The following is a 27,418-nucleotide window of genomic DNA, read 5'->3' as shown; positions in this document are numbered from 1 at the left end:
AAAACTGTGCAGCTCTAACAGCAGGCCAGGACAGGGGATGTACCTGCCTGAATCCCCTGTTGCTCAGCCCGTAAGCAGAGGGACCCATGCTCAAGTCCCTCCCTATCAGCAAAAAAAGACCAATTTGTAGATTTCATTCAAGTTCTGTCGGAGAATATTAGAAATAAGACCGAAATCTCACCTATGTAGTATCAGATTTATCAGGCTTCTCTTGGACACTACTGTCTCCAAAAATTGAGCTGGGGACAAAGCAGGCTCCTTTTAGTGACACCACCAGAAAACAAAACTAAACAAAGCACCTTTCATTAGTAGCAAAACCCCATCTTTAGAAGATGCAGCACATTCTTCATGCTTTGAGAAGGACCTTATGCTCCGAGTAGTGTTTCAGTATCATCTTTTATTCCCAAACTTCTACCAGTTTATTCCCCCCATAAACTGGGATCACAGCTCTCCTGGAAGCTGACTTCCCTCATCCCTGCAGAGGAAGGACAGTAGATTTCGCAAGCTGAGAAGCTCTTCTTGCAAAGTGGCAGGTACTACTTTACAGCTGCTTATGTCAGTATCCTCCCAAATATCGGACAACTCATTGAGCAATCTGCCTCTTCCGCTGCAAGAAGGTTGTGAAAGTGACTGAAAGTGCAGGACTTGAGCTTCCCTCTTTCTGATATATCATGGAAGTTACTGCTAGCTCCTTCTAGCTCTGGCCTTAAGAACTCTTAAGATGTTATCCCATTTTTGAGGTAGAATTGTTACTACTACTACTACTACTATTATTATTAATATTATTTTGTTTTATATGATTGTTTATATTATTATTATTATTACTGTTATTATTTTGACTAAGTGGTACACACTGTACCTCTCCCTGCAAAGCAATGGCAATGCTGAAGCTGCAAGCTTAGCTGAGCAAGCACCAGCATAGCTGTATTCAGTAGGTGAAAAAGGCTGGGGAGTGCATTAGTGTCAGAACTTAGAGGAAATAGAATCAGGACTTGGTCAGCTCTCAGTCTGGGGAAGGAGATCTTTGCACGGGTACAACAGCCTTCCACATGATCCAAATAGCAGAGGGATGCTTCAGCACTCCAGGCAAACAGTGAGCACCACAACACTAAACAAAAGGGCATAAGATATCATCCCCTCTTGTTTCTGAAGCCCTATTTGCCATTGCAAAATAAACTTGAATTTTTCTCAGGAAATATGCAGCCACACAATTTATGCTTAATTGTATCTCATCGCACATTGAAATTAAATAAAAATCCCAGTCACTGACTTGCTTCACATAATTAGCACCAATGCCAGAGTCAATGAAAAGATCCCTTGATGTAAATAACTCAGAAGAAATACTGAAAGCAAAGTTGAACGTCCAAAGTCATTACTATAAGGCTGCAGAGCATCCAACAAGTCCCACGTTCTCCCTCCCTGGGCAGTGCCAGGACAAACAGCATGCTCCCACTGAGCCACATTGATTCCTTGGCCCAGACACAGCCAGCAGTAAAAGTGACCCGTCTGGGGGCAGCAGGGCTGCTGCCCTCCTTTATGATGTGGCAACTGCGGCACATGCCCACACATTCGGATGTTAAGGATCTCCTCCTCTGCTGATGGTATCCACCATCCAGTTCAGTGTAACACCTCACAACACATTATGATCAAAGCAGAACACCTAAATAAGTGACACTGCATTCTAATGCAGTATTATAATAAAGATTAAGAATGCGTTTTTATCCTATGCAGACAGTACCTTGCAGCAAAGATTTACTTGCTGATGTTGCAAACGGTGTTGCAGATGTCTTTGATTATTTCAGCATCTTCCAGAGATGAATAAACACCCTTTACAAAACAAACATATTTTTGCTTGCATTCTCAAGCATCCTGATAGCATCAAATGGTGTTTTGGAATAGCAGCCGCGCGTGGTTTTGAAGCACTGTTAATTGCCTGCAGTGACACATGCGAGGGCTGAGCGGGGTGCGGGCTGGGGAGCTGCGTAACACCATTACCGGCCCTTTCCATCTGCCGGCACAGCAGCGCAATGAGGCTTTCTTCTTGAAAGTTTACAGAAAGCTGATTACACGAAGGCAGCAAAACAAGTGTGAACGGAGCCCCCGTGAATGCTTCCATTTACTTTAATGCCATTTTTTAAAGAGAATTTAATTTACACTTTGCGTTATCTTGCTGGGAGCTTGTGTGGTTACTCAGACTGAGCGTCTGTTAGAGGTGTGGCTCAAAAACTTGAAAGATCTCAATTTCAGAAAACATTGAAAGGAACACTCAAGAATTAATCTTCATGCCCAGCAGCTACAGCTCACCTGCTCCACTGTTCAAAGCAACAACAACAAAAAAAAAGACTGTACTGTGAAGAATGTGGCATCTCGTTTGCAGAGGGGACAAGAGTACATGCAGGTAAACTCCAGAGAACCAAAATATTTTTCCTCACACCCCAAATCTGAAAGACACCGAACCCAACATAATTTATAGAGAGGATGGGTCCTGATCACAGCAGAACCGCTGGATGCATTCAAGCTTCAGTAAGGGATGAAATTAAGATTAGTTCCTTTTATTGGCATATTAAGAAACACACAATATATTTCAAGGAAATTGCAAGCTGACTCATTATGATCTTGGCCCTCTTATCACAGAAATAATTGAATACATGACCAGAAGTAGGGCATGACTAATTTCACTAAAAACTATTTCCCAGTGAAGGACATAGGAACAGTAAATTAAGCTGAGATTTTAATTGCCATTATGGCCCAAAGTTCCACAGTGATTTCCTCAACAACTGTTGAGGAAACTGTTCTCTGCTCTCATCAGCCCCGCGCAGGCTTGGATAGGTGTTAAGATGAAGGAACGCCAGCTTATTTTGCTCAGTCTTAATTATGGTAAAACAAAAGTGGCCAGATTTCACGAGGAAATGGATCCCTATGATTGGCAGAGAAGCTGCTGAGAAAATGCCCATGGTTCAGCAAGAAACATGTAGAAAGGCAGAAAGGTACAAAGTTTTGTTCGCTCTCCTGTTTAAACGTGTCAGAATGGTGAGAGCAGGACAGCTAACCATTAAAACCACCATGTCCTCTTTTTGCTGCTTATGAAGCCTGGCTAGGAATATTTATATCATTTTCTACAACTAAACCTGATATAATAGAATCATAAAAGTTGGAAAGATCAACAGGATTATCTAGTCCAACCGCCAGCCCATGCCTGTGAGCACTGTAGATCACATTTCTCAGTGCTACATCTTCCTTTTCTTGAATACCTTCAGGGATAGTGTTCAGCCACCTCTCTGAGCAGCCTGTGCCAGTGCCTTGCTTCTCTTTCTGAGACGTGGCTTTTCCTAATAACCAACCTGAACCTCCCCTGGTGTAATATAAGACCATTACCCCTCATCCTAATGCTGTTACCAGGGAGAAGAGGCCAGCCCCCATGTTGCCACAACCTGCCTGAGCAGCAGACCCAAGCAAGGAGGTTAATGCCCCTTCCCAGTTGCACTGCACACTCCAGGAACAAGGCCGTGCCAGATGGTGACACTGCAGGTGCCAGACGCTGCCCTTAGCACGTGAAAGCCAGCACCCAAAGGAGGGGGAGGCAGGCACGTGGTGGGAGCTGTAGGGTTATGAGTGAGTGAGAAACCTGGGTGAGATACAGAATTCAGCCCCGTCATTTCTCTCCCCACTGATTATTTTTCTCTCAAGCCCCACCTTCACTGTTCTTTAATTCTTCTCGCTTCCCTCTCCCCTCCTCCGCAGGTTTCTTTCGCTGCTTTCCTGCAGGGCTACTCAGTTTGTGGTAACCACCAGCGAAACCAAGCCATGCCTCAGACACAGGAGCAGCCCTACGCGAGGGTCACAGAGTGCTCTGGGGATCGGGGTTTTAGTCACACTCACTTTTACAGTTACTGATAACAAACCTGCAACGGAGAGAAGAAAACTAGAGAGCAAGGGGCAGCCGCGAGCTAATCTCTGTTCAGATGAGGTCATGGATTAACTGAAAAACAGAGAGGTTGCAGATTAAAAGAAAAAAAAAAAAAAAAGCGTTAGCAAGCAAGTGACAAAACTCGTACAATAAAATTGTTAGAGTGGAAATGATGAACAGCCCGTGTACAACTTCCTGGGTCACACAGCACTCCAGGGCGCAGGGCCACTCCCACGTCTGATCTCTGCTCTCATCAGCCCCGCGCAGCTTGGATAGGTGTTAAGATGAAGGAACACCAGCTTATTTCGCTCAGTCTGAAGTATGGAAAAAAATCCAGGGCAGGCGTGTGCACATGCAACTGATGGAAATCAAACCTCTGTAGTGCAGATTATTTTAATTAAAGCTAGAAGAACGCGTACGATGCAACTTTCAGGCAGGCACTTTCCATCCTGATCTTTAATTCTGTAGTGATGAAAATAAATATGAGTGACTCTGCTTAACTCTCACACGGGCAGAATTACAAACTGTCTCTTCTTTTTTAATGGCAATCGGGACACTACCAACTCTAAGCAACAAAATCTTAATTATACACAAAAAGAATACAGTGCAAAATAGCACTTAGCTTCTTGTTTTTCATTTGCAAAGCCCTCAAGAGATGCCCCCAAAAAATCTCTACTCCAAAAAAAGTGAATGGCAGCCTCATAGCTAGGAATCCAGCTCACATCCATGCTCCTGCCCCAAGCCCCTAATCACCATATATAATCAGCCATATTAGACTCCAAACATTCTATGGCACAGATCTATTGCATGCAAGAAGCAAGACAGAAGCAGTTTGGCATTAGGAACATGAGCACTAATCGTCTGTGGGCTCTGTGAGCATAGGACACCTAGTGAAGTCTCCACAAGGCAAAGCAGGTGAAGCTTTTGTCAGCAGACAGGGAAAAAAAATATCTGACTGCATCCTTTGTGTTTTTATCACAAATTTTTATCACAGACTAACTGAAAAAGCTGTTTTCATATTATTTCATATTTATGTTGGGCACAATGAAATAGAGGGGTGGTGAATGGAGGGATGGGGCTACCAAGCAATGTTATTAATTTTTGTTTTCTTTTAATCCAACTTTTACAGCTGTCATGTAAACTTGCAAAACACAAAGTCTTGCAAGCAAACCTGCAAAGTCTGGTAGATGCATGATATACCATGTAGTGGTTTTACCCTCTCCCCTCTACAATACGCACAATTACCATGAGTACTAAGAATACAATGTGCACCAGTAACTAGATCACACATCTCTTCCCACAACACATTCATTTTATTACATCTTTTGACCTATATTAGCAAAATGACGCGAGGATTAAGGCTTTAAACATCTTCAATGGAAAGTGCTATTTTAAAATCTGATGTATTTTGCCATTTTCAAGTGCAGCGAAGTTGAGTTCCACCAACTTCCAACTTTAACACAGCCACCTCTCTTCTACCCTGTTTCTTATCTAATATAAATACTATTTAAACCACGTGAGAAACCATACCTTCAAGCCCCACATAACTGCTATGTTATATATATGAAAACCTGAGCCACACAAAACTTATCTTCATGTATCTGTTTGCGTACCTGTATTTGAAAGAGGCTTTGTGTTCTTGCATTCTTTAATCTTTCATTTAGAAAGACTGATGTTTCATTTCACAGTTAAGAGAACTTCAGTTACGTGAATCCTGGAGACATGAAAGGCGAGGGGGGAAGGAAAACATCCATCTCACTTCAAACTCTTCTTCCACGAGCGAATTCAATAGTATGACTTAGAAACCTGAAATCTACTTCTGAGCATTTGAAACTTCACATCGTTTTACCTCTCTAAAGAGATATTAATCAGGGCTAGTGCGATATTTTGAAATGTCACTGTCCCGGTCTCAAAACCAGAATTTTTAACACAAAACAGATACCTCCTACCTGCTGTAATTCAGAAATACTGCATGTGATGAGTCAGACATTCTGTGATACGATATTCTAAAAGCCTCTACTCAAATCACCCGAAGAATCTCTTCCCAGTCTAAGTGAGCCAGAAATGCTAAAATCAACGACTACAGTCACTTCCCAAAAGCCTCGCTACATCAATACAGGCACAAATTCTGAAACAAAAATATCTCGGGGGTTGAGGTGGGAAACACTGTCTCCTAAGATATTTTCTGATACCTTGACAACATGACATTATTTTTCCATAAAGACCTTACAGAGTAATTCTGTTTATGCTGAAAGGTCAAATTTGGAAAACACAGTAGCATGCACTGAAGAGCCATTCCAACTGCACACCTGGTCCAAGGGCAACACCAGAACAACTGTACTCGTGGGATCCCACACAGCCACTTACATGCTGCTCCTTCCAGCATTTGATAATCATCAGCGTTGTGCTGGTGCAGATGTCAGAACTGATTGCCTATTTGCACAGAATATCACACGAGTAAATACATTCTCTATGCTACTGCTAAATTTGCTGGTAAACTTCTATATTGTTGGAAGAGTTTAAACGTAAATTAAACATCATAATAATTTGGGAAAGTACCTACAAGAGGGATCTGTCTGTTCCTTTCTTGTCAAGCCTCTCGATTTGCTAACTTACCACTGGCAAGCTGTGACATTTGCTTAAAACATTCCCAAAAGTGCAGTCACTTTTTAGCCCTAGAAGTCCTCAAAGAACATGCTAATACGCTCATACATCTGAGACACACATTTTCCTAAAGATCAAAATAGAACAAAACGTCTACCAAAAGTTACCATCAGTACCATTAACGCGGATTTTCACTCAGATGTCATTCACCATATAAGGAAATTAAAAACGCCATCATTATGCAGCACATAAACAATACTGGAAGTGATGATTAAGAGTCTTCATCATCTGATAGATATCTGGCTGTCAGAACACAGAACTAAAAGGACTTTCCCGGTCACCGAGTCTCTTAGCATTTTCGTAACTTAACCCCACGTTGGTTTGTTCCACAGTTCCTAAAACCCTTAGTGGAGATGAATCTGGATGTAGCTCAACAGTTTTCCTTCTATATGGTTATTAATGGTTTGTTCGCACTGCATGTTCTTGTGCCTGATCTGTCCTTAAGATCTGTTATTTCTTCACATTCTGGCAAGATTTCCTAATCACACTAATACAGATTCCCAGCAGTATTTGCACTGCTGCCACTACAGCAGCACAGTCCATTGCAGACTGAATCTCTTTGCTTTGCACATGGGAGATCAGAACATCACATGTGAGAACTATCACCTCTCAGACACGTAACTTTCCTCCCTTTTCTGTACTTAATGAGAAGCCAGAATTACACGTGCTTCAGCAGCATAACACACCACTGCATGATTATCTGGGTCCTTCTCCTCCTTTTGCAGCAGCAATCCTTCTGATTGGTGTCTATGCACACCCTGTATATTCAATTCTGCACCTTTTCTAATTCTTCAGTCTTCATGGTTACCAGTGCTTTGGATATCCATTTCACGCTTTTCCCAGTGGTCTTAATGTCCTTTTCCCCCCGCCTTTCCCCCCAGCTTGAACATATTTTCTGCTCTCTTTTTTTTTTTTTTTTTTTTTGCCAAAAGAATTCATGGCAAATAATTTAAAAATCAAAACAACCGATTTCTAGCTTTTAATGAAAAGGCATCGCCTTGTGTGCTAATCGACAGTGTGCTGAGTGATGGTCAGTGGTATCAAAGATCAAAGAAAGCATTGGAAAATTCTCTCTTTCTTCAGCAAACATTCAAAGACCAAGGTAGACATTGCCAAACGTGAACTGCAGTGAACAACAAGCTCTGTGTCTCACTCTTTTCTAAACTACGCTTTAACTTTTGCACTGGTTGCACTTGAATTCTAAATCTAGAGAAACGTGTTTGTGTACCTTTCGCTTTTCATTAGCGCTGAAATAAGTTTAGGGAGCACTATTTTAAATTCTGACCAATTTAGACTGATCCTTGGTTTTGTTTTGAAGTTTTGCAGCATTTCAAAGTGAAGAAAAGTAATTAAGCCACAGCACTCCTCCTGTTCCTACTGTTACTCACACACCAAGCAGTATGAACTATAAAAATGCGATTAGAATCAGGGAAAGCAAAGACTCCATTTTTGTGATGCAGTCCTCTTGCTTATGTGCATCACCTGACCAGCTCTTTAAGCAGCTCTTGCTTCTCAAACATTAATAAATCATTTTTGTCATCCCATGATAGAAATCCTTATTTAGCTGGAAATGAAGACAGACTCAAGCTTTTTTTTAAATTTTTTAATGAAATTTAAATAGTTTAATAGGAAAGAGTATGTTTTAAAGCCAAGCTATTTGTTTCATGCTAGGCCTTAAAAATTGGACTTACTAGCAAATAACAGAAATAACCTCTATAGGTTTTTTTTAGGGTACGGCCTTTTATAACACTATCCTGATTAATGGAAAAATTATCCCTACAAAATACTTTTTTAAATATGAAAACTACAAAATATTTGCTTTATCCACTGGCAGGACTTTGAAATTCTCCAGGATATTTAAATTTAAATATGTCCACCTAAGAAAGTTTACAAATGCCAATCCAACTCTGCAACAAAAATTCCAAACAGAACTGGAAATTAGAACAATTCAACCAGATCATCCCACTGTAAGAATATTATACTTCAGTTCTGCAGAAACGCAGACCCGCGTGTTCTGTCGTGCTTTAGAGGTCTGTCACGTCCCACAGAATACAGCATATGTTTATTTCCCTATTACTTTTTTCCTTCCATTTCCTTAATACCATTTCCTTATTTACATTTAAAACACTATCTAATCTGTTCCGCTGACATTTTTCTGCCCTTTGGGCTTTTCTAGCCTCAATTCTATCCTCATCCCAGGAGATCCCTCCCCCCCCCTGCTTCTAAAAGAGTTTTTTGTTTGTTTGATTGATTTCCATTTTGTTCTTTCCCAGCTACAGGTAAATATTCTACCAAAAAGAACAGAAACAAGCAGAATGGGAACAGCAGTGGGAGTTATCAGGACATTTGCAAGCCATAACCGAGTAGTAACTTCAACAGCTCCACTCTTTTTGATAGAAAAATGTCATGCTTTTTTTTTTTTTTTTTAAATATATATTTGATAATATTTGACATACTTGCTAATATGTCTACTATAAACACAGCGTTGTGCCACACACAACCAGACTGCAGACAAAGCAATATGGCACAGACTTGGATGAATTCAACGTAACACAAAAAGTGTCCAGATCCTAGCAGCAGCTGTAATGGTAAGAACATTCAGAAACAAAGCACCCCCATAGCCTAAGAACAGTTTTGCCAAAATAAGGAAAATTCTGTGCGATGACATTATAATCTTTCAAATTTCAGACTGATTGCCCAAGGATCACAGTAAAAAAGTAAACTCAGAAGCAAGGAAGAATTAGGCTGGAAAAGCCTCCGCTTTCTAAAAACTAAAATTATTAAAAAGCAATAAATCTGCTGATCATCCTACAATTTAACTGTTTTCTTGTCTAAGGGAATAAACAGCAGGATACAAGAGTTTGCAACATTCGTTTACTTTTTTTTTTTTTTTCCAAACTTTTTGAACCAATTAAAGAAAATATTCTCAGAGAAAAAAAAAATTAAACGAACACAAAGAAACGTCATGACAAGTCCTGAGACAAATTATCCTACAACATTGCTAGTCTATGAAAACTGGCTGGAATAATACACATACCGGAGTACTCAGTGACAGCATACAAATCAAAAGTATTTGGAAATTATTAAGTTGTGCATGTTTTTAAATCACAAAACATGCTGATGGGCTTGCTTTTAAAATCTCTGGCTGTTTGTTATCAAAGTTAAAAGATCATTTGCATACCAATACACATACTGTAAACATGACATTCTCATTAAGGAAAGATGGGTTTACAGTAATTCGATCTTTTACAAAAAAGCTATTGGTAACTAAGTCTGCCGGTGCCTAACTTTTCTAGAAAACTAAACCAATGTTTCCACTCTCAAAGTTGAAACGTTACCGCTTTAGGAAATAGCCCTGCCTATTTGGTAATCAGAAATATAATCGAGTGGCATATTTCCATTTGCTCTTCAGCTGACAGTTTCAGCTTCATTACATTTTACAAGAAAACAGCAGACTTGCAGAGGTCCTGTAAATTCTTTCATAACGCAACTGAAGTTTAATTACAGCGGTGAAGAAAAGCAGCAGTGATGCAAAATAAGATCAGCCCAATTGCCCTTATCTGATGATAGGATCTCTCTTCCTGTTTGGCTTGCAGCAGTGAGGACTTCTTGTTTTGTTTCATTTTTTGTTTGTTTTTTTTTTTCTGGTCAGGCTGCCTGTCTCAAGACTGATACAAGCAAGTAGTTAACACGCCCCTAGAATTCCACCTTGAGAATGATCCTCATACCAATATAGCCAAGTTTCAATCAGTAGGTCGGGGAATGATACTAATGTGAAGAAAATTATCTGGATAGCTCATATGTTCGCTTAGCCACTGTAGTGGTGTTTCCAGCATTGGCTCAATTCCATGAATCATCACTTGAGTCGTCTTCTCTCCATCTAAATCAAAGAAAAAGAGAAACCACTGAGTACATCATTCAAAGTTCACAGAAAGATTAAACATTTACTTATGCTTAATTTACAGTAGATTTAATTGGTGTTACAGAGTTCAGCCTTTCACAGAATGAAAAGCAGGAAGTACTGGCATGGAGAAGGCTGAGACTGGTATCATCTAACAAAGAAACTAAGGTAAAATAATTCCAATTAAAAATTGGTTTAAAATGAAACTTAATCCAGGCTCCATTCTTCTCCATTAGTTGCAAGTTTTATTTTTTTTTATTTTTTCCCCTACAGAAATCACACCTTGGTGTCAACACGTTTAAGGTACATCTATCCCTCCCAGATATAAGCCATATGAATATTTTTTGTAAGTATGCTTAAGATATTAGGCTTCCTAAAAGTTACTCACGACATGTTTTTAATACTTAATATGCTTTCTGCTGAAAAAGTAAGAGTATGTGCAAAAAAAGCCAAAGAAACCAAACAACTCATAACATATGTAATGTTCCTGCAGTAATTTTGTTTTGCTAAGAATAATTTACTTGAGAATCTAGCAATATTACTGAAAGTTACTCAAAAGACTGAGTTGGCACTAGCTTTTTCTCACTTAGTTTCATCTCTTGGAAAAGCTAAGTTTGTAAATGATTCCCAGTACGACAAGAATATATTCTAAGAATATTTTAATTCTTTTTATTTATACTTGTCCCGGAGGATGCAAGTACTTTGATCCTTTGATTCAAATGATGGGAACCAGCTAAAGCAACTGACATAACTGTCACAAAATGAACTAAAAAAAACCTGAAAATGAAAATTTATTTCAGAGTCATGATATGAGAAGTGCATTTAAAATATGTTCCAAATAATGGTTAGGGTGGGGAAAAAAAAGTAAGCAGTGACCTTCTGCTGTTTTTATACTGTACTCTGGCTTTCTCACATGGACCTACCACAGTGAAATCCAAATTCAGTGTGCAGAAATACCACTGCCTTTTCTAACTGGCATTTTATCCCCCTACCATCTACAGAACAGACCAAACCACTGTGTTGCCCAAGAGCTGCATGAAAGAAAGTAGAATATAGGATGCCAGAAGTACCATTATTGGCTCTTTCATTCAGCTCCCCCAGTTACAGCATAACTCCTACTTTATAAGACAGATAAAATCTTATTTGTGTTCAGTAGCCTAAATGCTTTGAAAAATGCCTGAAAAGGTTTGTATTTTGACTTGGTATCTATTCCAGCACAGGCAACATTATTTTAGGAACAATCATTCTTGAATATACTGTTAACTTTATACTACAAACAATTCCTACTGCAGAAGCTGACAACTATGTTTGTCTAAAATAAAGCATCATATATTAGTTACATTAACTATGTATGGCATTGTATTCTGTAAAGATTATTGATGAAAAATAGAAAGCTGGATTCCATAGATGGCATAGTATGCATGTTATCATACTTGATTAAGTATGAACAATTGCTGGTTTCTGGCTTCATTGTAGACAGGTCGGAAAACAGCAGATCATGTAAAATAAATGTCTGGTATTTCCAACCAAAACAGGTATTTACAGTGTTGAAACACAACTCATCAAGTACTACTCCTAAAGAAAAAAAATCCCAGTAATCAAGTTTTCATGCTGAGAAGCTGAGAATATCCCATATTTTCAAAATCAAGTAAAATATAATACTTCAAAACACTTTCAAACTAAAGTCAACCTATGGTATTCCACAAATTGGCCATAACTTTGATGACAGATGTCGATGTTTCATAATATTAGTTAACTGTCAGAGAGATCTCATTTGCATGCAGAGATGGCAGAAAATACAGTATTAGTTTGTAGACTTATTTTACAGCAATTTTGTCACTGCATACAGGGGAAAAAGCCTTCAAAGCTCAGGAAAAAAATTCAACAAGAGTTAAACTGTAAACACAGATCACAGAAGAATTTTTTCTTATGTGACAATATAAGAGATGTGTTACTGCAAAGTTTGATCACATCATACAATAAAACTCACACAATAATTCAAATGTATTATCATGCATATTCTTTACTTAAAAAAAACCTATATTTTCCACTTCTTCCCAATTCTAACCCTGTCCTTAAATATAACTTGTAGTCATTTGTACATCTCTTTCATCTGTAAATTTAGCAAGAATGCTCTTATTAATGGGCTGAGTGATAGAAACATTAAGAGTCTGGTCAGGACTTCTTCAATTCTTGTCAGGACAGTCTTCAATTCTTTCTTCCTTTTTCATCAGCGAATCATTCACAATCACTCTCCACCTGGACATTATCTGGCCAATTTAGTACCTCTAAAGTTTCACCAAAAAAGACATTGGCTTCCTTACAGCTTCCAAGAATGCGCTGTAATCTAATGCCAGAAATTTTACATGTTAAAGAAAAGAGTAAGAAAAAACAAAAGATTAATCTGAAACCACTCTGCTCGTGGCAAACACACATTGGCTATTACACACGTCAGTGTTTATGAACAGTTCAGCCTAGGTCCAGATTGTGCTAGCTGCTCCCTGTGCGCAGCTGGTTTTATCAAAATCCTGCACTAAAATGGATTAGACATTTCAGAATTTGAGCATCGCCTTCTAATGACTGTAGGAAAAGCTTATAAACACTTCCCTTGACTTCTTTTTTAAATAACGATATTTTTGGATTGTGTGTGTGTGTGTGTGTACTAACTTGATGCCTTTTGCTTAAAAATGAAATGCAATTTATCTGCGTGTCCTCATTTCCTCTTCCCTACCCAACTCTGTCCCTTTCTCATACAAATCTTTTATTCTGTTTCTCAGCAAATTGAGAAAGTCTCAGGGGTCAATGAAGAATTTATGCTGTAATTAGTCTACATTTCTGCACTAGTACTGTTTGTGCCTTAGTATTATCTCTGACAAAACATCACTTCTCCTTAAGTCATCCTCCCCTGGAGGCTTGACTAAAGAGATCTTATCTACTAAATCCGTATTTACTGTAGCCTTCTTCCACAAAATCCTTTGTTTTTACTTCAGCATTTTCCCTTCCTTTCATTACTATAGAACATAAACTCTCACTTAAGTTGCATTTACCCAAACTTTCTTCAACTTTCATGTTTTGAGTAACTTCCCCATTTTGATCACAGAGTCTCTCTCATAGATAGGTCCTCTACTTTATGTAACAAAAGCTGAAAACAGCAGATATATTAAAAACTTTGCTGAAAAATACTCATTTTCTCAAGAGCTGCCTGTCTAATTAGCACCCACATTACCACTCTGATCTGGGTTCTTGAAGATTTCCTAGCTTCTTCTGAAAGCTTCATCTACCTGGTTTATATCTGTAACAGATTTGCATAATGCTTTTCTTTCCATTACTGTTTGTAAACTTTTAGGAACTGTAGATCTGACACACCAAGTATTGTTCTCTGCTTCCCCACTCCATATTCTGTTGCAAAAGTATAAAGAGACTGTTGGAATGCCTTTGTAAAAGAGTACAAGTTGCTAAATGCAACATATATTTAAATGAGTGACATAAGATTTAAACTGCTTAATTAAGTAGAAGATTAATGCCATGTCATTGGACTACGTCTATAAAAATTAGAGCTAATAACTTTGTTCATCTGTGCTGCATGAAGTCCAGACCTGGAAAGATCATAACTGTCAGCAGCCATTTTACAATGCAGAGTGTAATGTAGTAAAAACCCCAGAATTTTCTCAAAAGCAACGTTAAAATTTTCTAGTCACCCCACTGACTTCTCCTTTTAAGTCAAGAAAAAGTTGGGTTACATGCTAGGTATCATATGACATACAGATGGTTTCTTTTACTTTGTTGCAAATTAAGGAAGAAGAAGAAGTGAAAATATCAGAAAAATGAAAGCAAGGCAATAAACATTTCATAGAAAATTTTACAATGTGTGTACACGGTAACTATTTACATCAGAGCATTTACAGTATCACTGAATTGATGTACAAGGGATAAATACTGTTTTAGCATTTACAAAAAAGCCCAAGACAAAAAAAAAATTAAGCACCTGCTACCAGAATGGCTATCAAAGAATTAAGTGATTTTTCCTTTGGTTTCCCTGTGAAAATTCCGGAATTCAAAAACCACTATAAGCCCCTGAAAGTTGGCAAATAAGCAGAGATTATGAAGTTTTATCAACAAACTTCACAAAATTCCATCTGTAGGAGGCACACAACTAAGACTACCTGTTGCATACCAACACATCTGGGGATATTTCAGATTACTTAACTTAGACACTCTAACTCAAAGGCTGCAACGTAGAGTATGCAGGCATACCATGTCTAGTCAGAAGTTTTCCAACACTATACAAACAGTACAGAGAGAAATAGTCAGCTCAGATTGAAAGGAAAGAAACAGACTTCTATCTCAAGGCTCCCAATCAGGAACCCACATTGATCCAGCCAAACAAAGCACTGGTACAGGACTCTCTTGGAGTTGGGCATCTGATGGATGGAAATGAGATGGTGGTGGTTGCTGCATCTCAAGAAAGCCCTTGTGAGACTGCCTCAAAGTGCTCCTCATCCTCAGGCAGCTCCAGTCCACTCCACTATCCTTCTTTGAAGAGAATGCCCAAATACACTGTTTGCTCTTGCTAAGCTTCCTCTAAAACCCTCAATATTCAATAATTAATGAGGGAGAAAGAGAGAGAATGAAGTAGAGAAAATACATAATCTTCAGGGAAGTTAGGAAGATGTGCAATGTCATGGTAACTCACGATTAGTTTTTCTATTTCATTTAGCCATATAAATTACTGCTTGCTAACTTAAACACTCAAAATCAGAACAAGAGAATTAGCTTATTCAGCATCAATTCAGATAGTTATACACACTCCTGATGTAACCTAAGTACTACTGGATGATCTCTATTTAGATAAGAATTAAAGCAGGTGAAGAAAACCAATTGCTTTTCAAATGCATTCAAGTGTCTACAAGCAGAATAGTGAGGATGAACTATTCCTGGCAAAGCAGCATATTTCAGCCACTTTTCACCCATATTAGCACCACAATGTTCAGAAATGCTACAGCTAGAAACTCCCTTTCACCTACCCAAGACCAGCGTCTCTAGCCAACCTACATCACTGTGATGCACCCCTTAAAATCCCTCATGGCTTGAAATGCCTCCATTCAGACTTGTTGCCTCTTATCACTCATAGATCAGGGCAATGTAGCTGACTTAAATTCTTTCACTGTCAGATATTGCAAGACATGTTGGATTTAGCAAGAATTTCCCTAGTGTACTTAGAATCCTCTGTATGCAAGTCCTCTGAATACTAAGTCCCAAAACCGACCAGCAATCATTAAAATGGACAATATAGAACCCTTTCTTATTCAGAGACTCACCACTTACTAAATTGCCTTTAAAACCCCAAAAAGGGAAAACAGTACCTTGTGTTCCAAACTAGGGAATCAAATAATGTGCTTCTAGCATGATAAATGGTCACAGGAATATATTAGACAGCGATACTAAAATTGTAGGGACTAAGAATAAACAAGGAAAATGTCATGCACTATCAACCTTATGAACAATGTAACAGAAGTAGTTCCCAGCATTTTCAGATGTGAAATGGGCCATAAAAACTTGCTTGCCTATCTTCGAAACACATCACAGGTTCTGGATTAGATATCACTAATGGTACTCCTGACAACAGGTTATACCGCACAGTATAAAAGGAAGCAGAGATTTCCCTCTTTTGTGACTCTTCTGTAGCTGCTCTCCTTTCCATCCCTCCTGCACTTTGCATCACCAGGCAACAGAACAGCTCTTTAAGCGCAGGTACCTCAAAGCAGCCAAAACACTCCTCGACCACGTGTGCTCATAGATGGACATCTCAGAATTTGAAAAGACAGCCTGACATCTTTATGAGGCAGACTTTAATCTGCCTCCTTAGGATCCCTTAGGAAATTTATTACAGATAGGTAACCTTCTGTACTGTGCTTCACATGTAGCTGCAACTACCAAACCTACCACTGACAGATATTGTTGACTGTTCTTAAAACAAGCAAAAGTTAAAATTTCCCTGAAAACGAATGGGTTTTTTTGTTTGTTTGTTTGTTTTTTTGTTAAGAGCAATGAATTGCATGCAAGTCTTTTACAGAAGACTACACTGAAAAGCAAGCAAATAAATTCAAAGCTTCTATGTTCTAACCTGTAACCACAAGTAGTAAGAAAGAACTGGATAGTGGCTGGAATTACCCCCCCATTTGCAGGCAGGCCAGGCTGTTTACTTTGCAATATACAGAGAAAAGACAGCCTCAGACAAGTCTTGTGGTCCAATGACTTGTGCACTAGTTGTAGGATATAAACAAATATAAGCACTCGATGAATGTAACTTTCTGCAATTGTAAGTAGGTCTGTACTTGTAAGTCTTTAAAAAAACAAGAACAAAACCCCAAAACTGCAACATTGTCAGTAATAGTTCAATTTAGTACAGTAATCTTTCAACTGCTGGAACTGAAACTGATCAACAGCATTTAGCTCTTCAAGAACAGCCTGTTCAAAACAGAAAATAATCCCAATGTCTACAGCTTAAATTGATAATGAATAGACACTATTTACAGCAAAGCAATTACTTTTATTGCATGTGCCACAAAATTGCACCTGCTCATAGAATACTTATAAACTTCAAAATAAATAAATAAACAAATAAACAAACACCTAAAGGATATTTATTAACATTTTAATACTTTTGTGATATTCAGTTTAGTCAGACACCACATCTTTTTTCATTTACGGCAAAATATTTCTTTGCTTTGTCAGCAAACTAAGCTATAGAATGAAATCAACCTACATAAATCAAATATTTATGCTTTTCATTTTTTAAAGTATTTTTTAAAAAGATATGTTAAAACGTTTCAGTTTTACCATTTGTGAACTCAAATGATTCTGGAACATTTCTGCAATCCATTTCTGACAGGTGTGTGTGCAATAGAAATGAAGTACAGAAATGCAGTGAGAAATTCAGATTTCACTGCAGCAGTGACCTCAATATAAAGGTCTCAAATACAAAAACATTTTTAACAAATCTTACCTACCTACTAGTTGAGTTCTACCAGGTACTCAATACCTGCACAGTTTTACAGTAAGTGAAGACAAAAAAAAAAAAGTTGAGCTTGGTCTCATCTCAACTGATGAGACCAACTGCTCAGATGCTCTTCCTAATGAGTTCAGCACATGTAATTGAGAGAGTGGACATTAAAAGTCTATTCACTGATACAAAGTTTTTAAGCAACTACTATTTCGAAGCCTAAAGGAATTACACATCCTACATCGAGTAGAATTTTTTTACTTTAAAAACGGTTTAAATAGGAATGAAATCTTAGTACAAGTTTTCAGAAGTTTTACAATAGTCTATTTCAACCAAAGGTCAAAGGCCTTCCTTACTTCCCGGTGAATTCAACTTCACTGCAAAAACGACCAACCTTACTATTCACAGTAGTCTCACCCATTGCCAGAAGTTACTCATTCCCTCAGCAACCTTAACATACTTTCCACCTTCCTTTAATCACACATAAGCTAACAAAATTGCTATTCCCTTCCACTCCCCTATTTTGGAGTAATTAGCAGTTTAAAGAGAAACACACATGATGATATATTGGATCGCAACTGGCAAGATATGCTGTTCACTATACTCTGAGCAAGAATGAGAAAATAAAAAATCCGAGAAGCTGACTCTAAAATAGCCTAGCCACAACAAAAGGTTCTGTCTGACCTCAAAGCTTTAGAGGCTGATGTGTGACACGATGGCACAGCAATGACTTGTCATTCCTTCCTGCAAATCCTGCCAGTACCGGGGAAAGCCACTGATGCTGATTCAGGTGAAGAATTCATATACGGAAATATATGTTGAATACATAAGTCAGAACCAGGTTTTCTCCCCCTCAAAATTACTCTGCATCTGGAACAAACAGTGTTCCAAGTAAAAGAGCAATTTGGGGAAGAATTTCTGTTCAGATTTAATTGCCCAATATGAGTATAACTTAACCATCAGGTAGAAATTTTTAACAGGCAGCAATACATCTCTCATTTTAATCACTGGAAGTGTCATAAATTCAATTGCTCAAATTTCAGCTCATAGCTTTCCAAAATATGTTCAAGGCTCTGGATACTTTTGATATCTGCATAAATATCACGTGCTACTTTTAACCACGGCACACTCCTTGCCCAAGCACAGCCAAAGGTAAATTAAATCCAATGCTTCATAAATATACAAATATTAAAAAAAAAAAAAAAGGAAAAAAATAAAGGAATGTTAAATTTTATTCAGTTTGTCAAACAACCCCATGCAGATAATCTTTTTTTCCTTCAAAAAATATTATTATACTCCAAAATGAACAGTTCAAAATATCAATCTCTCTTCACCCTGGATTATGTTGTTATTCACATTATCTGGCTCAATTTCACTCTTAGTGCCTTGATGTCATTCTATCAGAGCCCCTCCTGAGAACTGCTGCTTCTTAGTCTAAAAGTCTATGGTAGAACTGGACCTGTGTCAACCTTAGTTAATTCTGTTCTTGCAAAGTACCCAACTATAAAAGCAAAACTGTACAGAATATCTAAATTATTCCTCCATTGTGATACTGCTGTGAAATTCACATTCACTGATTCAGCACTATGCTTGAATTAGTGCTGTATTTCTCTATGCACTTTTGATCCTGGCCACTTGGTTTATCTCCTCAGGATCTTCTTGTGGCTGAGATATTTATTATATTAAAGGAGAGGAAACTTATCTTGCTACCATTCTTAGTATGACTAGATTCTCTGGATCATATTCCAGTAGTCCTAGACTTCTCTATCTATGAAATGAAAGTAGGTGAATATACAACATTATCATCTATATTAAGCATCATTAAACACCGTGGGAAAAAAAATAAAGCATTTGGCATTATTCCTATTCATTATTTTCTTCATGCAATTTTTCCTCTCAATTTCCTGACATCTTCTACCACAAGTCAATCTTCACATTAGATTGCCGCATTTCTGAAAAACAATTTGGCCAACCACCTCTTACAGAAGTTCAATTAGTTTCAGAACAGCTTATGAGAATTAGGGACGTGCTTCAAATAATACAACAGCCAGGCAGTAGGTAAACAAACTAGAAAACATTTTTCTATCTCACTGAAAAAAAGTTCTTAGCATTTAGCTTCAAACACCAGTAACTCCAGGTTGCATGAAAAGTCTTTTTTTTAAAAAAAAAATATTCTTGTATATTTAATAGAAGCTCTTAATAAAGTTGTTGTAGGTAATCCCAATTTATGACAAACCAAAAGTGCTTTTCTTCAACCATGAAAATTTTTGCATTTAAAAAGTTTTAGAACACTGAATCTAAGATACTTCTCAAACATCTAAGCCCTAAGAAAAAAGTTATAAACAACCTAGCAGCAAATATTCTGATATTCCTTCTTCCTTGCTTGTATCCATGCCTTAACTTAAGCCTTGAACTAGTAATGAATCTGTGTCGCTTTATATTATACTCGAATTCACAATTAAAACTTTTTTTTTTTGGTGAAGCACTTAAATTTGGCTATGCATATGTGAACAAAAAGGGAAATTCTATGCATATTGAGCTACCGTCCACATAACAAGCAAGCACACATTTATATTTATATGTGATATTTATACGTACAAGGAATAGGAATGGTTGTGTTAGGAGTTGCATAACTTTTCAAATAGCAGAATGTTGACTTATGAGTTAACCCTTACATGTACCATGCATTTAATCAAGTTTGAGGTTTCCCTTCTCTCTAAACTTCCTGCAGGTGACCTTCAGAAATTAAGGCTTAGTTGTGTACAGACAGGAAGCTAAACGTAACCAAGATGATTCTTGAAAAGTTGAAACCTTTGATAAAGATTAGTATAAACCAAGTTAATTTGCTGTAAGAATTCTTGTTGCTAACTGTTCATAAAGACTTTTAAAACATCATTGTTTTCAGCAGTATCTAGCACTCTCTATACAATCTTATATTTCTTATGTATGCACTTTTAAAGGTTTTTAATGGCATTCTTGAACTTTCAACCCCTATTTTACTTCATTTTCAAGTTACTCTAATTCACATAATGCCTGCAAATATTATTCAATTGCAGCCAAATCACCCACTTATTATAATCAACTTTTCAGCTACTCAAATGATGAGCTACTCCTAGCAAAACAAAGCAAAGGACTGCTTTTCAGTTGACAAAGCATCAGCAATTTTACTTGTTTTCATAAAGTCCTGACAATATTTTTTAGTTTATCTGCTCAGTTAGAAAAGTCAAACTCACATGTGGACTTTCTGACATAATTATAATTTAAAAACATTTGCCTGAAAAGTGATAGGAGATACATACAAATCAAAGATCTAATGACTGCTATTTTATGTTTTGCACCTTCCTCCATTTAATGGGAGGAAGATAAACCAGTTTTGCCTTTTTTAAATGCTACTGGCAACAATATTATTATGAAAGTTAACAAAATAAACTTCACAAGCAACGTAAACATGAAAATGTGGATGAGCTCAATTAACCTGTAAGAACAGACAATTTCGTTCCATGTCTGACAAATTCTCCAACCTCTGCTAAGCTGATCAGTAAAAACCCAGCTAATTGAATCCATTGATGTGAAAAACCACAGGCTCAAATCTGTACTGCATACATCAAGCTGAAGTATTTCTCCTTCAGCCACGGCGCTAATAGTCAGTGGGGTCAGGTCAAAGAGGGTTAAAGTGAGTCAGGATATAGCCAAAGGAATACATCAAACACTGATTTTAAAAGGGCAATTAATCTTAGACAGAAATGCTTCCTGGGGAATGAGATCTCAATCTTAAGAGCACACTACATGATGTAGCAGTAAAAATGTACATATACAAGCTTAGAGAGCTTTCATCCTGTGATCACAAACAGAAGGGGAGTGCTGTTTATCAGAGAAATACAAACTCTTGCTAAAATACTTACATTACCTTCTTCCAGACCCTTACTCATTGAAAAATAAGTTCTTTAATGAGTAAGCAATATAGTTTGCACACATAACATTTCTTCTTCTGTACACATACCGTAAGCTCTTTTAAGCAGCTAGTAGATTAAAACATTTAGTGATCTCTACCACAACACAATTATTTACTCTTGAAAAAAAATAGGAAAGAGTAGATAAAGAAGCAACGGAATACCTGAAGGGCTATTTAAACAGAACAGTAACTTTTAAAATAAAGTCACAAAATAGCTATTTGTTCAAAGGTAAGATTACATATTAATTTTCCCCAGAAGTTCATTTTAATTTTTCCATATCAAAATACCTGAAGAATTTGCGTCAGCAACTCATACATTATCACATTATCTTTTTAGACAAATTTTGACTTCTTTAGAGTCCAGGAAGTATTTTTTCACCTAAAGCAGAACAGTGGATCCATGAAATTTTTAACATGTGCATGTGTTTTTTTAATATGTACATATAATATTTTTAATATGTCCAATATTTGTAAACAAGAATTTGCTAAATTAATATCAGAGACATGTGGATAAATCAGTGTAGGAACACAGTTCAGAAATGAGTTACAGCTTATTTTGTTGTACTAGTTTGTGCATTTAAAGAGCTGGCTCTGCAACCAACCTTCCATTGGAGGGTACTGATTCCTAATAGCAGGAGTAGCAGAATCTACCAGCAGTAAAATCTATTTGTGTATCTGGTACACACATGGCTTCTTTGCTTTAATTAACAGAATAACAAAATGGCATGGATGATCTTTAAGGTACCTTCCAATCTCCCTGCCACAGATAGGGTGCCACTATATCAGGCTGCCCAGGGTCCCATCCGACCTGGCCCTGAACCGCAGGGATGCCCCAAGGAGGAGGCATCCATAGCTTCTCTGGGCAGCCTGTGTCAGTACCTCATCACGCTTTGAGTAAAAAATTTCCAACTAACATCTAACCTAAATATCTGCTCTTTTAGTTTAAAGCTATTTTTCCTTGTCTGTGACTATCAGAACACAAAAATTGGACTTCCCTCCTGTTTACAAGCTCTACTCAAATACTGGAAGTCCACAGTAAGGTTTCCTTGGAACTTTCTCTTCTCCAAGCTAAACAAGTCCAACTCCTTCAACCTTTCTTCATAAGAGAGGTGTTTCAGTCCTCTTTGCAGTTCTCCCCTACACATGCTCCAAAAGCTCCACATCTTTTTTGTGCTGGGGACTCCAAGCCTGGACAGTACTTCAGATGACGCAGAGTAGAGCGGGGACAATCACCTCCCTTGCCCTGCTGGCCACCCCTCTTCTGATGCAGCCCACAATACAGTTGACCTTCTGGGCTACAAGTGCACACTGCTAGTTTATGTCCAGTTTTTTGTCCACGTGGACCCCCAAATCTTTCTCCGTAGGGCTGCTTTCAATGAGCTCTTCTCCCAGTCAGTAGACTTATTGGGAATTACCCCAATCCAAGTGCAATACCTTGTGCTCCGCCTTGTTGAACCTCATTAGGTTCACGTGGATGGGTTTAAAGCCTGTTCAGGTCCATCCAAACAGCATCTCTTCCTTCTATTGTATCAACTACATCACTCAGCTTGGTATCATCAGATAACTTGTTGATGGTGCACTCGATCTAGGTTGTTGATAAAGATATTGAATAGCACCTGTCCCAAGACAGACCCCAGGGGGAAACCACTCATCACCAGTCTCCTCCTGGACACAGAGACATTAATCATAACCCTCTGACTGCAACCATCCAATCAATTATTTATCCACCAAATAGTCCAGCCTTTAGCTCCATCTCTCTTCAATTTAGAAACAAGGTTGTGGTGCGGGATCACACCAGAGGCTTTGCACAAGTCCAAATAGGCAACATAAATTGTCCTTCCTTTGTCCACCAACACCTCACTCATAGAAGGCCACTACATTGGTTACGCATGATCTGCCCTTGATGAAGCCACACTGGCTGTCTTGGATCACCTCCTCGTCTCATGTGTGCCTTAACATAGCTTCCAGGAGAATCTGCTTCATGATCTTCCCAGGCATAAACAAGAGGCTCACCTGTCTGTAGTTCCCTGGGTCTTCCTTTCTCAAAAATGGGAATGATGTTTCCCTTTTTCCAGTCACTGGGAACTTCACCTGACAGTCAATTTCAAATACAATGGAGAGTGGCTTAGCAATCACATCAGCCAGTTCCTTCAGGACCCTGGGATGCGTCTTGTCTGGCCCCGTACACATGTATACATTCAGCCTCATGAGGTGATCTCTAACTTGCTCTGCTCTTTCAGTGGAAGTGATTTTGATCCCCTGACTAATGCCTAGAGGTTCAGGGACACAAGAGGAGTGGGAAGCCTGACAGCCAGTGAAGACCAAGGCAAAGTACTTGCTGAACACCTCAGCCTTTCCCATTGTATTTAACATGCAAGTTATCCCTTCTCGTTTATCAGAGGGGATACACCCTATTTTTCACATCTCTCACCAAGATCAGTTTCATTTGCACTTCAGCTTTCCTGATTCCATCTCTTCATGTCTGGACAGCATCCCTGTATTTTTCCCAGGACACATGTCCCTGCTTCCACTCTCTATGCATTTTCTTGCTTTCCCTTGGTTTGCCAGCAGGTCAGTCATGTCAGCTTCCTGCCTTCTCGGTTTGATTTCTTGTGCTGGGGCAATGGAGAGTTCTTGTGCTCTAATTCCTTAACCAAATGGAAGTTTGCTCACCTGAAATTCAGGGCTCTGATTCTGCTCTATGACAGAACCATATTCCTAAAGACTGTGAATTCAACCAGGGCACGGTCACTACAGCCCAGACTGCCTCCAATCTTAACCTCTTCAATGATCTCCTCAGTGTTAGTAAACAGCAGGTCCAGCAAAACTTCACCTCGGTTTGGTTTGTCCAACACCTGGTCTAGGAGTTTCTTTAATTGCTTGCTTTCCCAGCAGATGTCTGTGTGACTGAAATTCTGCATCAGCATGAGAGCCTGCGAGTGCAACGCCTCTTGTAGCTGAAGCACAAAGGCCTCATCAGCAGGCTGCTCTCAAACAGGTAACCTGTAGCAGACTTCAACTACCAGAAGTCCTTTGTTGGTCTGGTCCTTAATTTTAACCCACAAGCCCTCAATCTGATCATGAGTGTTTCTCAGAGGCAGCCCTTTGCAGTCTATTCACCTCTTCCCAAAGAGATCAAACTGCCACGATATGGGACTTAGAAAAGCTTCTCATCATATTTTGCCATGGTAAGTGTGGTGACAATACCCAACAAGGAAAAAGGGCAAGGGGCGCAAGAGCCATTCATTCTTCAATGACTACAGCATCTCTGTATGTGCCAAGCCACTATATAAGACTTCAGTTGTTTAAGAACAAATTTCACCTTTCTTGCAAATGTTCTCCCAAACAAAAATATGATTTACCCATGGAATGTGAAGTTTCCAACATCTTTGACTAAGATGAGCCATTCAAGAAGGGAATAATTACAATTAACAAGCACTGCTGAATCCTTATAGAATGGAGTAAATACAATACAGCGTTATTAGTGGTTTAATTCATCTTACATTATTGGTAAGGCTGCTGCTTTTTCATATCCAGCCTGGTCTTGAATGCCTCCAGGATGGGGCATCCACAACCTCCTTGGGCAACATGTTCCAGTGTGTCACCCCTCTCTATGCGAAAAACTTCCTCCTAATATCTAACCTAAACTTCTCTTGTCTTAGTTTAAAATCTTTCCCCCATTTAGCAGCTTCTCTTCTTTCTAGCCCTGTAAGATGTTTATCTTCTGTGAAAATCGGGTTACACATATATGCAAAAAGGCAGAAAGAAAAAGACTGCAAAGGAGAATTGAGAAAAATAGGAATGATTTTACTTAGCCCCCAATAAGGCTACAGCACATGAAGCTAATTTAAAGATATAGAAGTAGCTCATTAAATGGACACGACATATTCTCTTTACCTCAAGGCAAGAGCCAACTTGAGCCTGATCAGCCAAATTCATCTTAGCCACAACAGAGATTCAGGGAATGTAATCAGGTAGGACTAGGCTTTTAAAATAAAAGAAGTTAGATTTAGATTAGATAAAGAAATTCATCACTGCTAAGGTGGTGAGATACTACAACAGACCGCCCAACTGGAGAAGTTGTGGATGCCCCATCCCTGGAGGCATTCAGAATCAGGCTGTATGGGGCCCCAGGCAGCCTGATCTAGCAAGAAGCAACTCTACTCAGAGCAGGGGGGTTGAACTGGATGGTCTTTGAGGTCCCTTCCAAACCAAACTACTCTAAAATTCCACTGTCTCACCAAGAACATGCCCTCTACTGTCAACCCATGAACACTGAAGTTTTCTGGTAGAGCACTACTTGGCCTAAAGCACAATCACACCAGAGAACTGCTAATAGTCATACTGTGAAAACATCAGGTGTTATAGCCTTCTTTTGTATATTAGTATAAGTAAAAGCATGGACAAAATTCTGTTGTCTGTCACTGTAGTATCCTGGTTGAGAATTTTACATTGGTAAACCTCCACAAAGGCTTACTAGTGTCTCCTGAAATCTCTGGGAAACCTACTAAAGTCTCCAGTTACACCTTCACCAGTTACAGTATAGATTACACATAATGAACCTATGATTCTATGATACGATTATCAGGATGATTTCCATACTGAAAAAAAAAAGAAGTATTTTGGAGCATTGTTACATCTTCTGTTAAACTAACAACAACAAACATGTTAGTCCACATAGCTTATATACTACAGCTGTTGTGGTCATGCTTAAAGAGCTAAAATAGGAGAAGCTACAAGAAAAGTGCTTTTATTTCCTGTGAAATTTTTGATGCCTCAGTCTCTCATACTGAGTGAACTGTGCTTGAGATGTGAGAGACTGATTTTGATCAGAATTCAAAGAAATCCCAGTTCTTAACTCTGCTACTGACCTCAGTGTGACCAGGTGCAAGCCACATCACCTCTCTGTGCCTCTAATTCCTCATTCCTTTTTGACTCTTCACTCATCTTTTGTCTAAGTGATAAATTCAGTGGGAACAGACTGAAATATCCATACAGTGCATAAAGAACCTGAGGTCTCCTCCTAAAACACAAAAAATATTCCTTTTAAAACTAGAAATTCATCACAACCAAAACATTTTGTCAAGACGCTTTTGATTCCAACAGATTTCCTACTAAAACACATATCCAAAGCGTATTACTGACATAGCTTGTCCTGTTTCTAGTAGGTTTCCCAATCTTTTTTTAACTGCCTAGATTTTCAGATCCACAGCATTCAATCAGGAACTTGGAGATGGCACCTCAAATCTTCCAAGAAATGTAGCTCTAGTACAGCCTACCAAGTAGGCAGCACAACTCTCATCCGTGGAGAATTCTAGAATTGCTGCCTTATAGTTTCCAAATGGAATAAACTCAATTTTGAAAAAAGTTACTCTGTTCTGTGAAGAATTTTACTTTCTCCATTTTGTACTACTACTGTTAATAACAGACATATAAAAACTATTCAGGCACACTTTGTTGTGCCTGAATAAAGGCACTGGCTTTCTGACAAATTTAAAGAGAATAGTCTGGAGTCTGATACTAATAAAACTTATTGGGTGGCCGACAGAACAATTTTAGCTGAAGCTTAACAAATTTCCAGAGGCTTGTCCGAGAAACAGGATTATTTCTTTATTTATTGCACCTCTTTCTGCATTCAGCTATTTTGAATACATGTGCAAGTGCATGCTCAGAAACCACTTTTAAGTCACAAAAAAAACCCAACACCAACAACACACTATTCTTGTGATATTAGAAAAGTTGCTAAATGGAAAAGACTGGAAAGGGGAAGAGGGCTCACAAGGAGATAATTCTCATACGGTTGATTGAGGTGAAGTTGGAGCAAGCCTTAAAGCAGCCTCTGCTGCTTCCTGAGAACTTCCATGAGATCTCCACTTTTTTGAGGGCAAGAACATTTTTTTAGACAGAGAAGTCCTCTGCAAACAAAGAGCTTGTTTAGAAATGAAGATAGTTAACAAAAAGCCACAAACAGTCTAGCTGCCGTACTATCAG

At 38.5% G+C, this 27,418-nt stretch overlaps 1 protein-coding gene across 2 annotated transcripts in view; it reads right to left on the bottom strand.

The window, feature by feature from the left end:
* Positions 1-9,444: 9,444 nt before the first annotated feature.
* ATG5 (autophagy related 5) overlaps positions 9,445-27,418 on the bottom strand; it is a 70,646-nt gene continuing 52,672 nt past the window's right edge. Inside the window, exons 8-9 of one of the 2 annotated variants that reach the window (XR_004169398.2) lie at positions 26,299-26,450; positions 10,365-10,451 (exon numbers count right to left, since the gene is read on the bottom strand). Coding sequence is in view for 1 of the 2 variants with exons in the window: in XM_031611273.2 (XP_031467133.1) it covers positions 10,315-10,451 (137 nt within the window). In the remaining variant the exon portion in view is untranslated. Of the gene's footprint in view, positions 10,452-26,298; positions 26,451-27,418 lie in introns of both variants that reach the window. The other variant, XM_031611273.2, reaches the window with a different exon arrangement.

This window comes from Phasianus colchicus, chromosome 2, assembly GCF_987193195.1.
Source record: "Phasianus colchicus chromosome 2, bPhaCol1.hap1.1, whole genome shotgun sequence".
Lineage (NCBI taxonomy): Eukaryota > Metazoa > Chordata > Aves > Galliformes > Phasianidae > Phasianus > Phasianus colchicus.
This window is presented reverse-complemented; position numbering and strand designations above follow the sequence as displayed.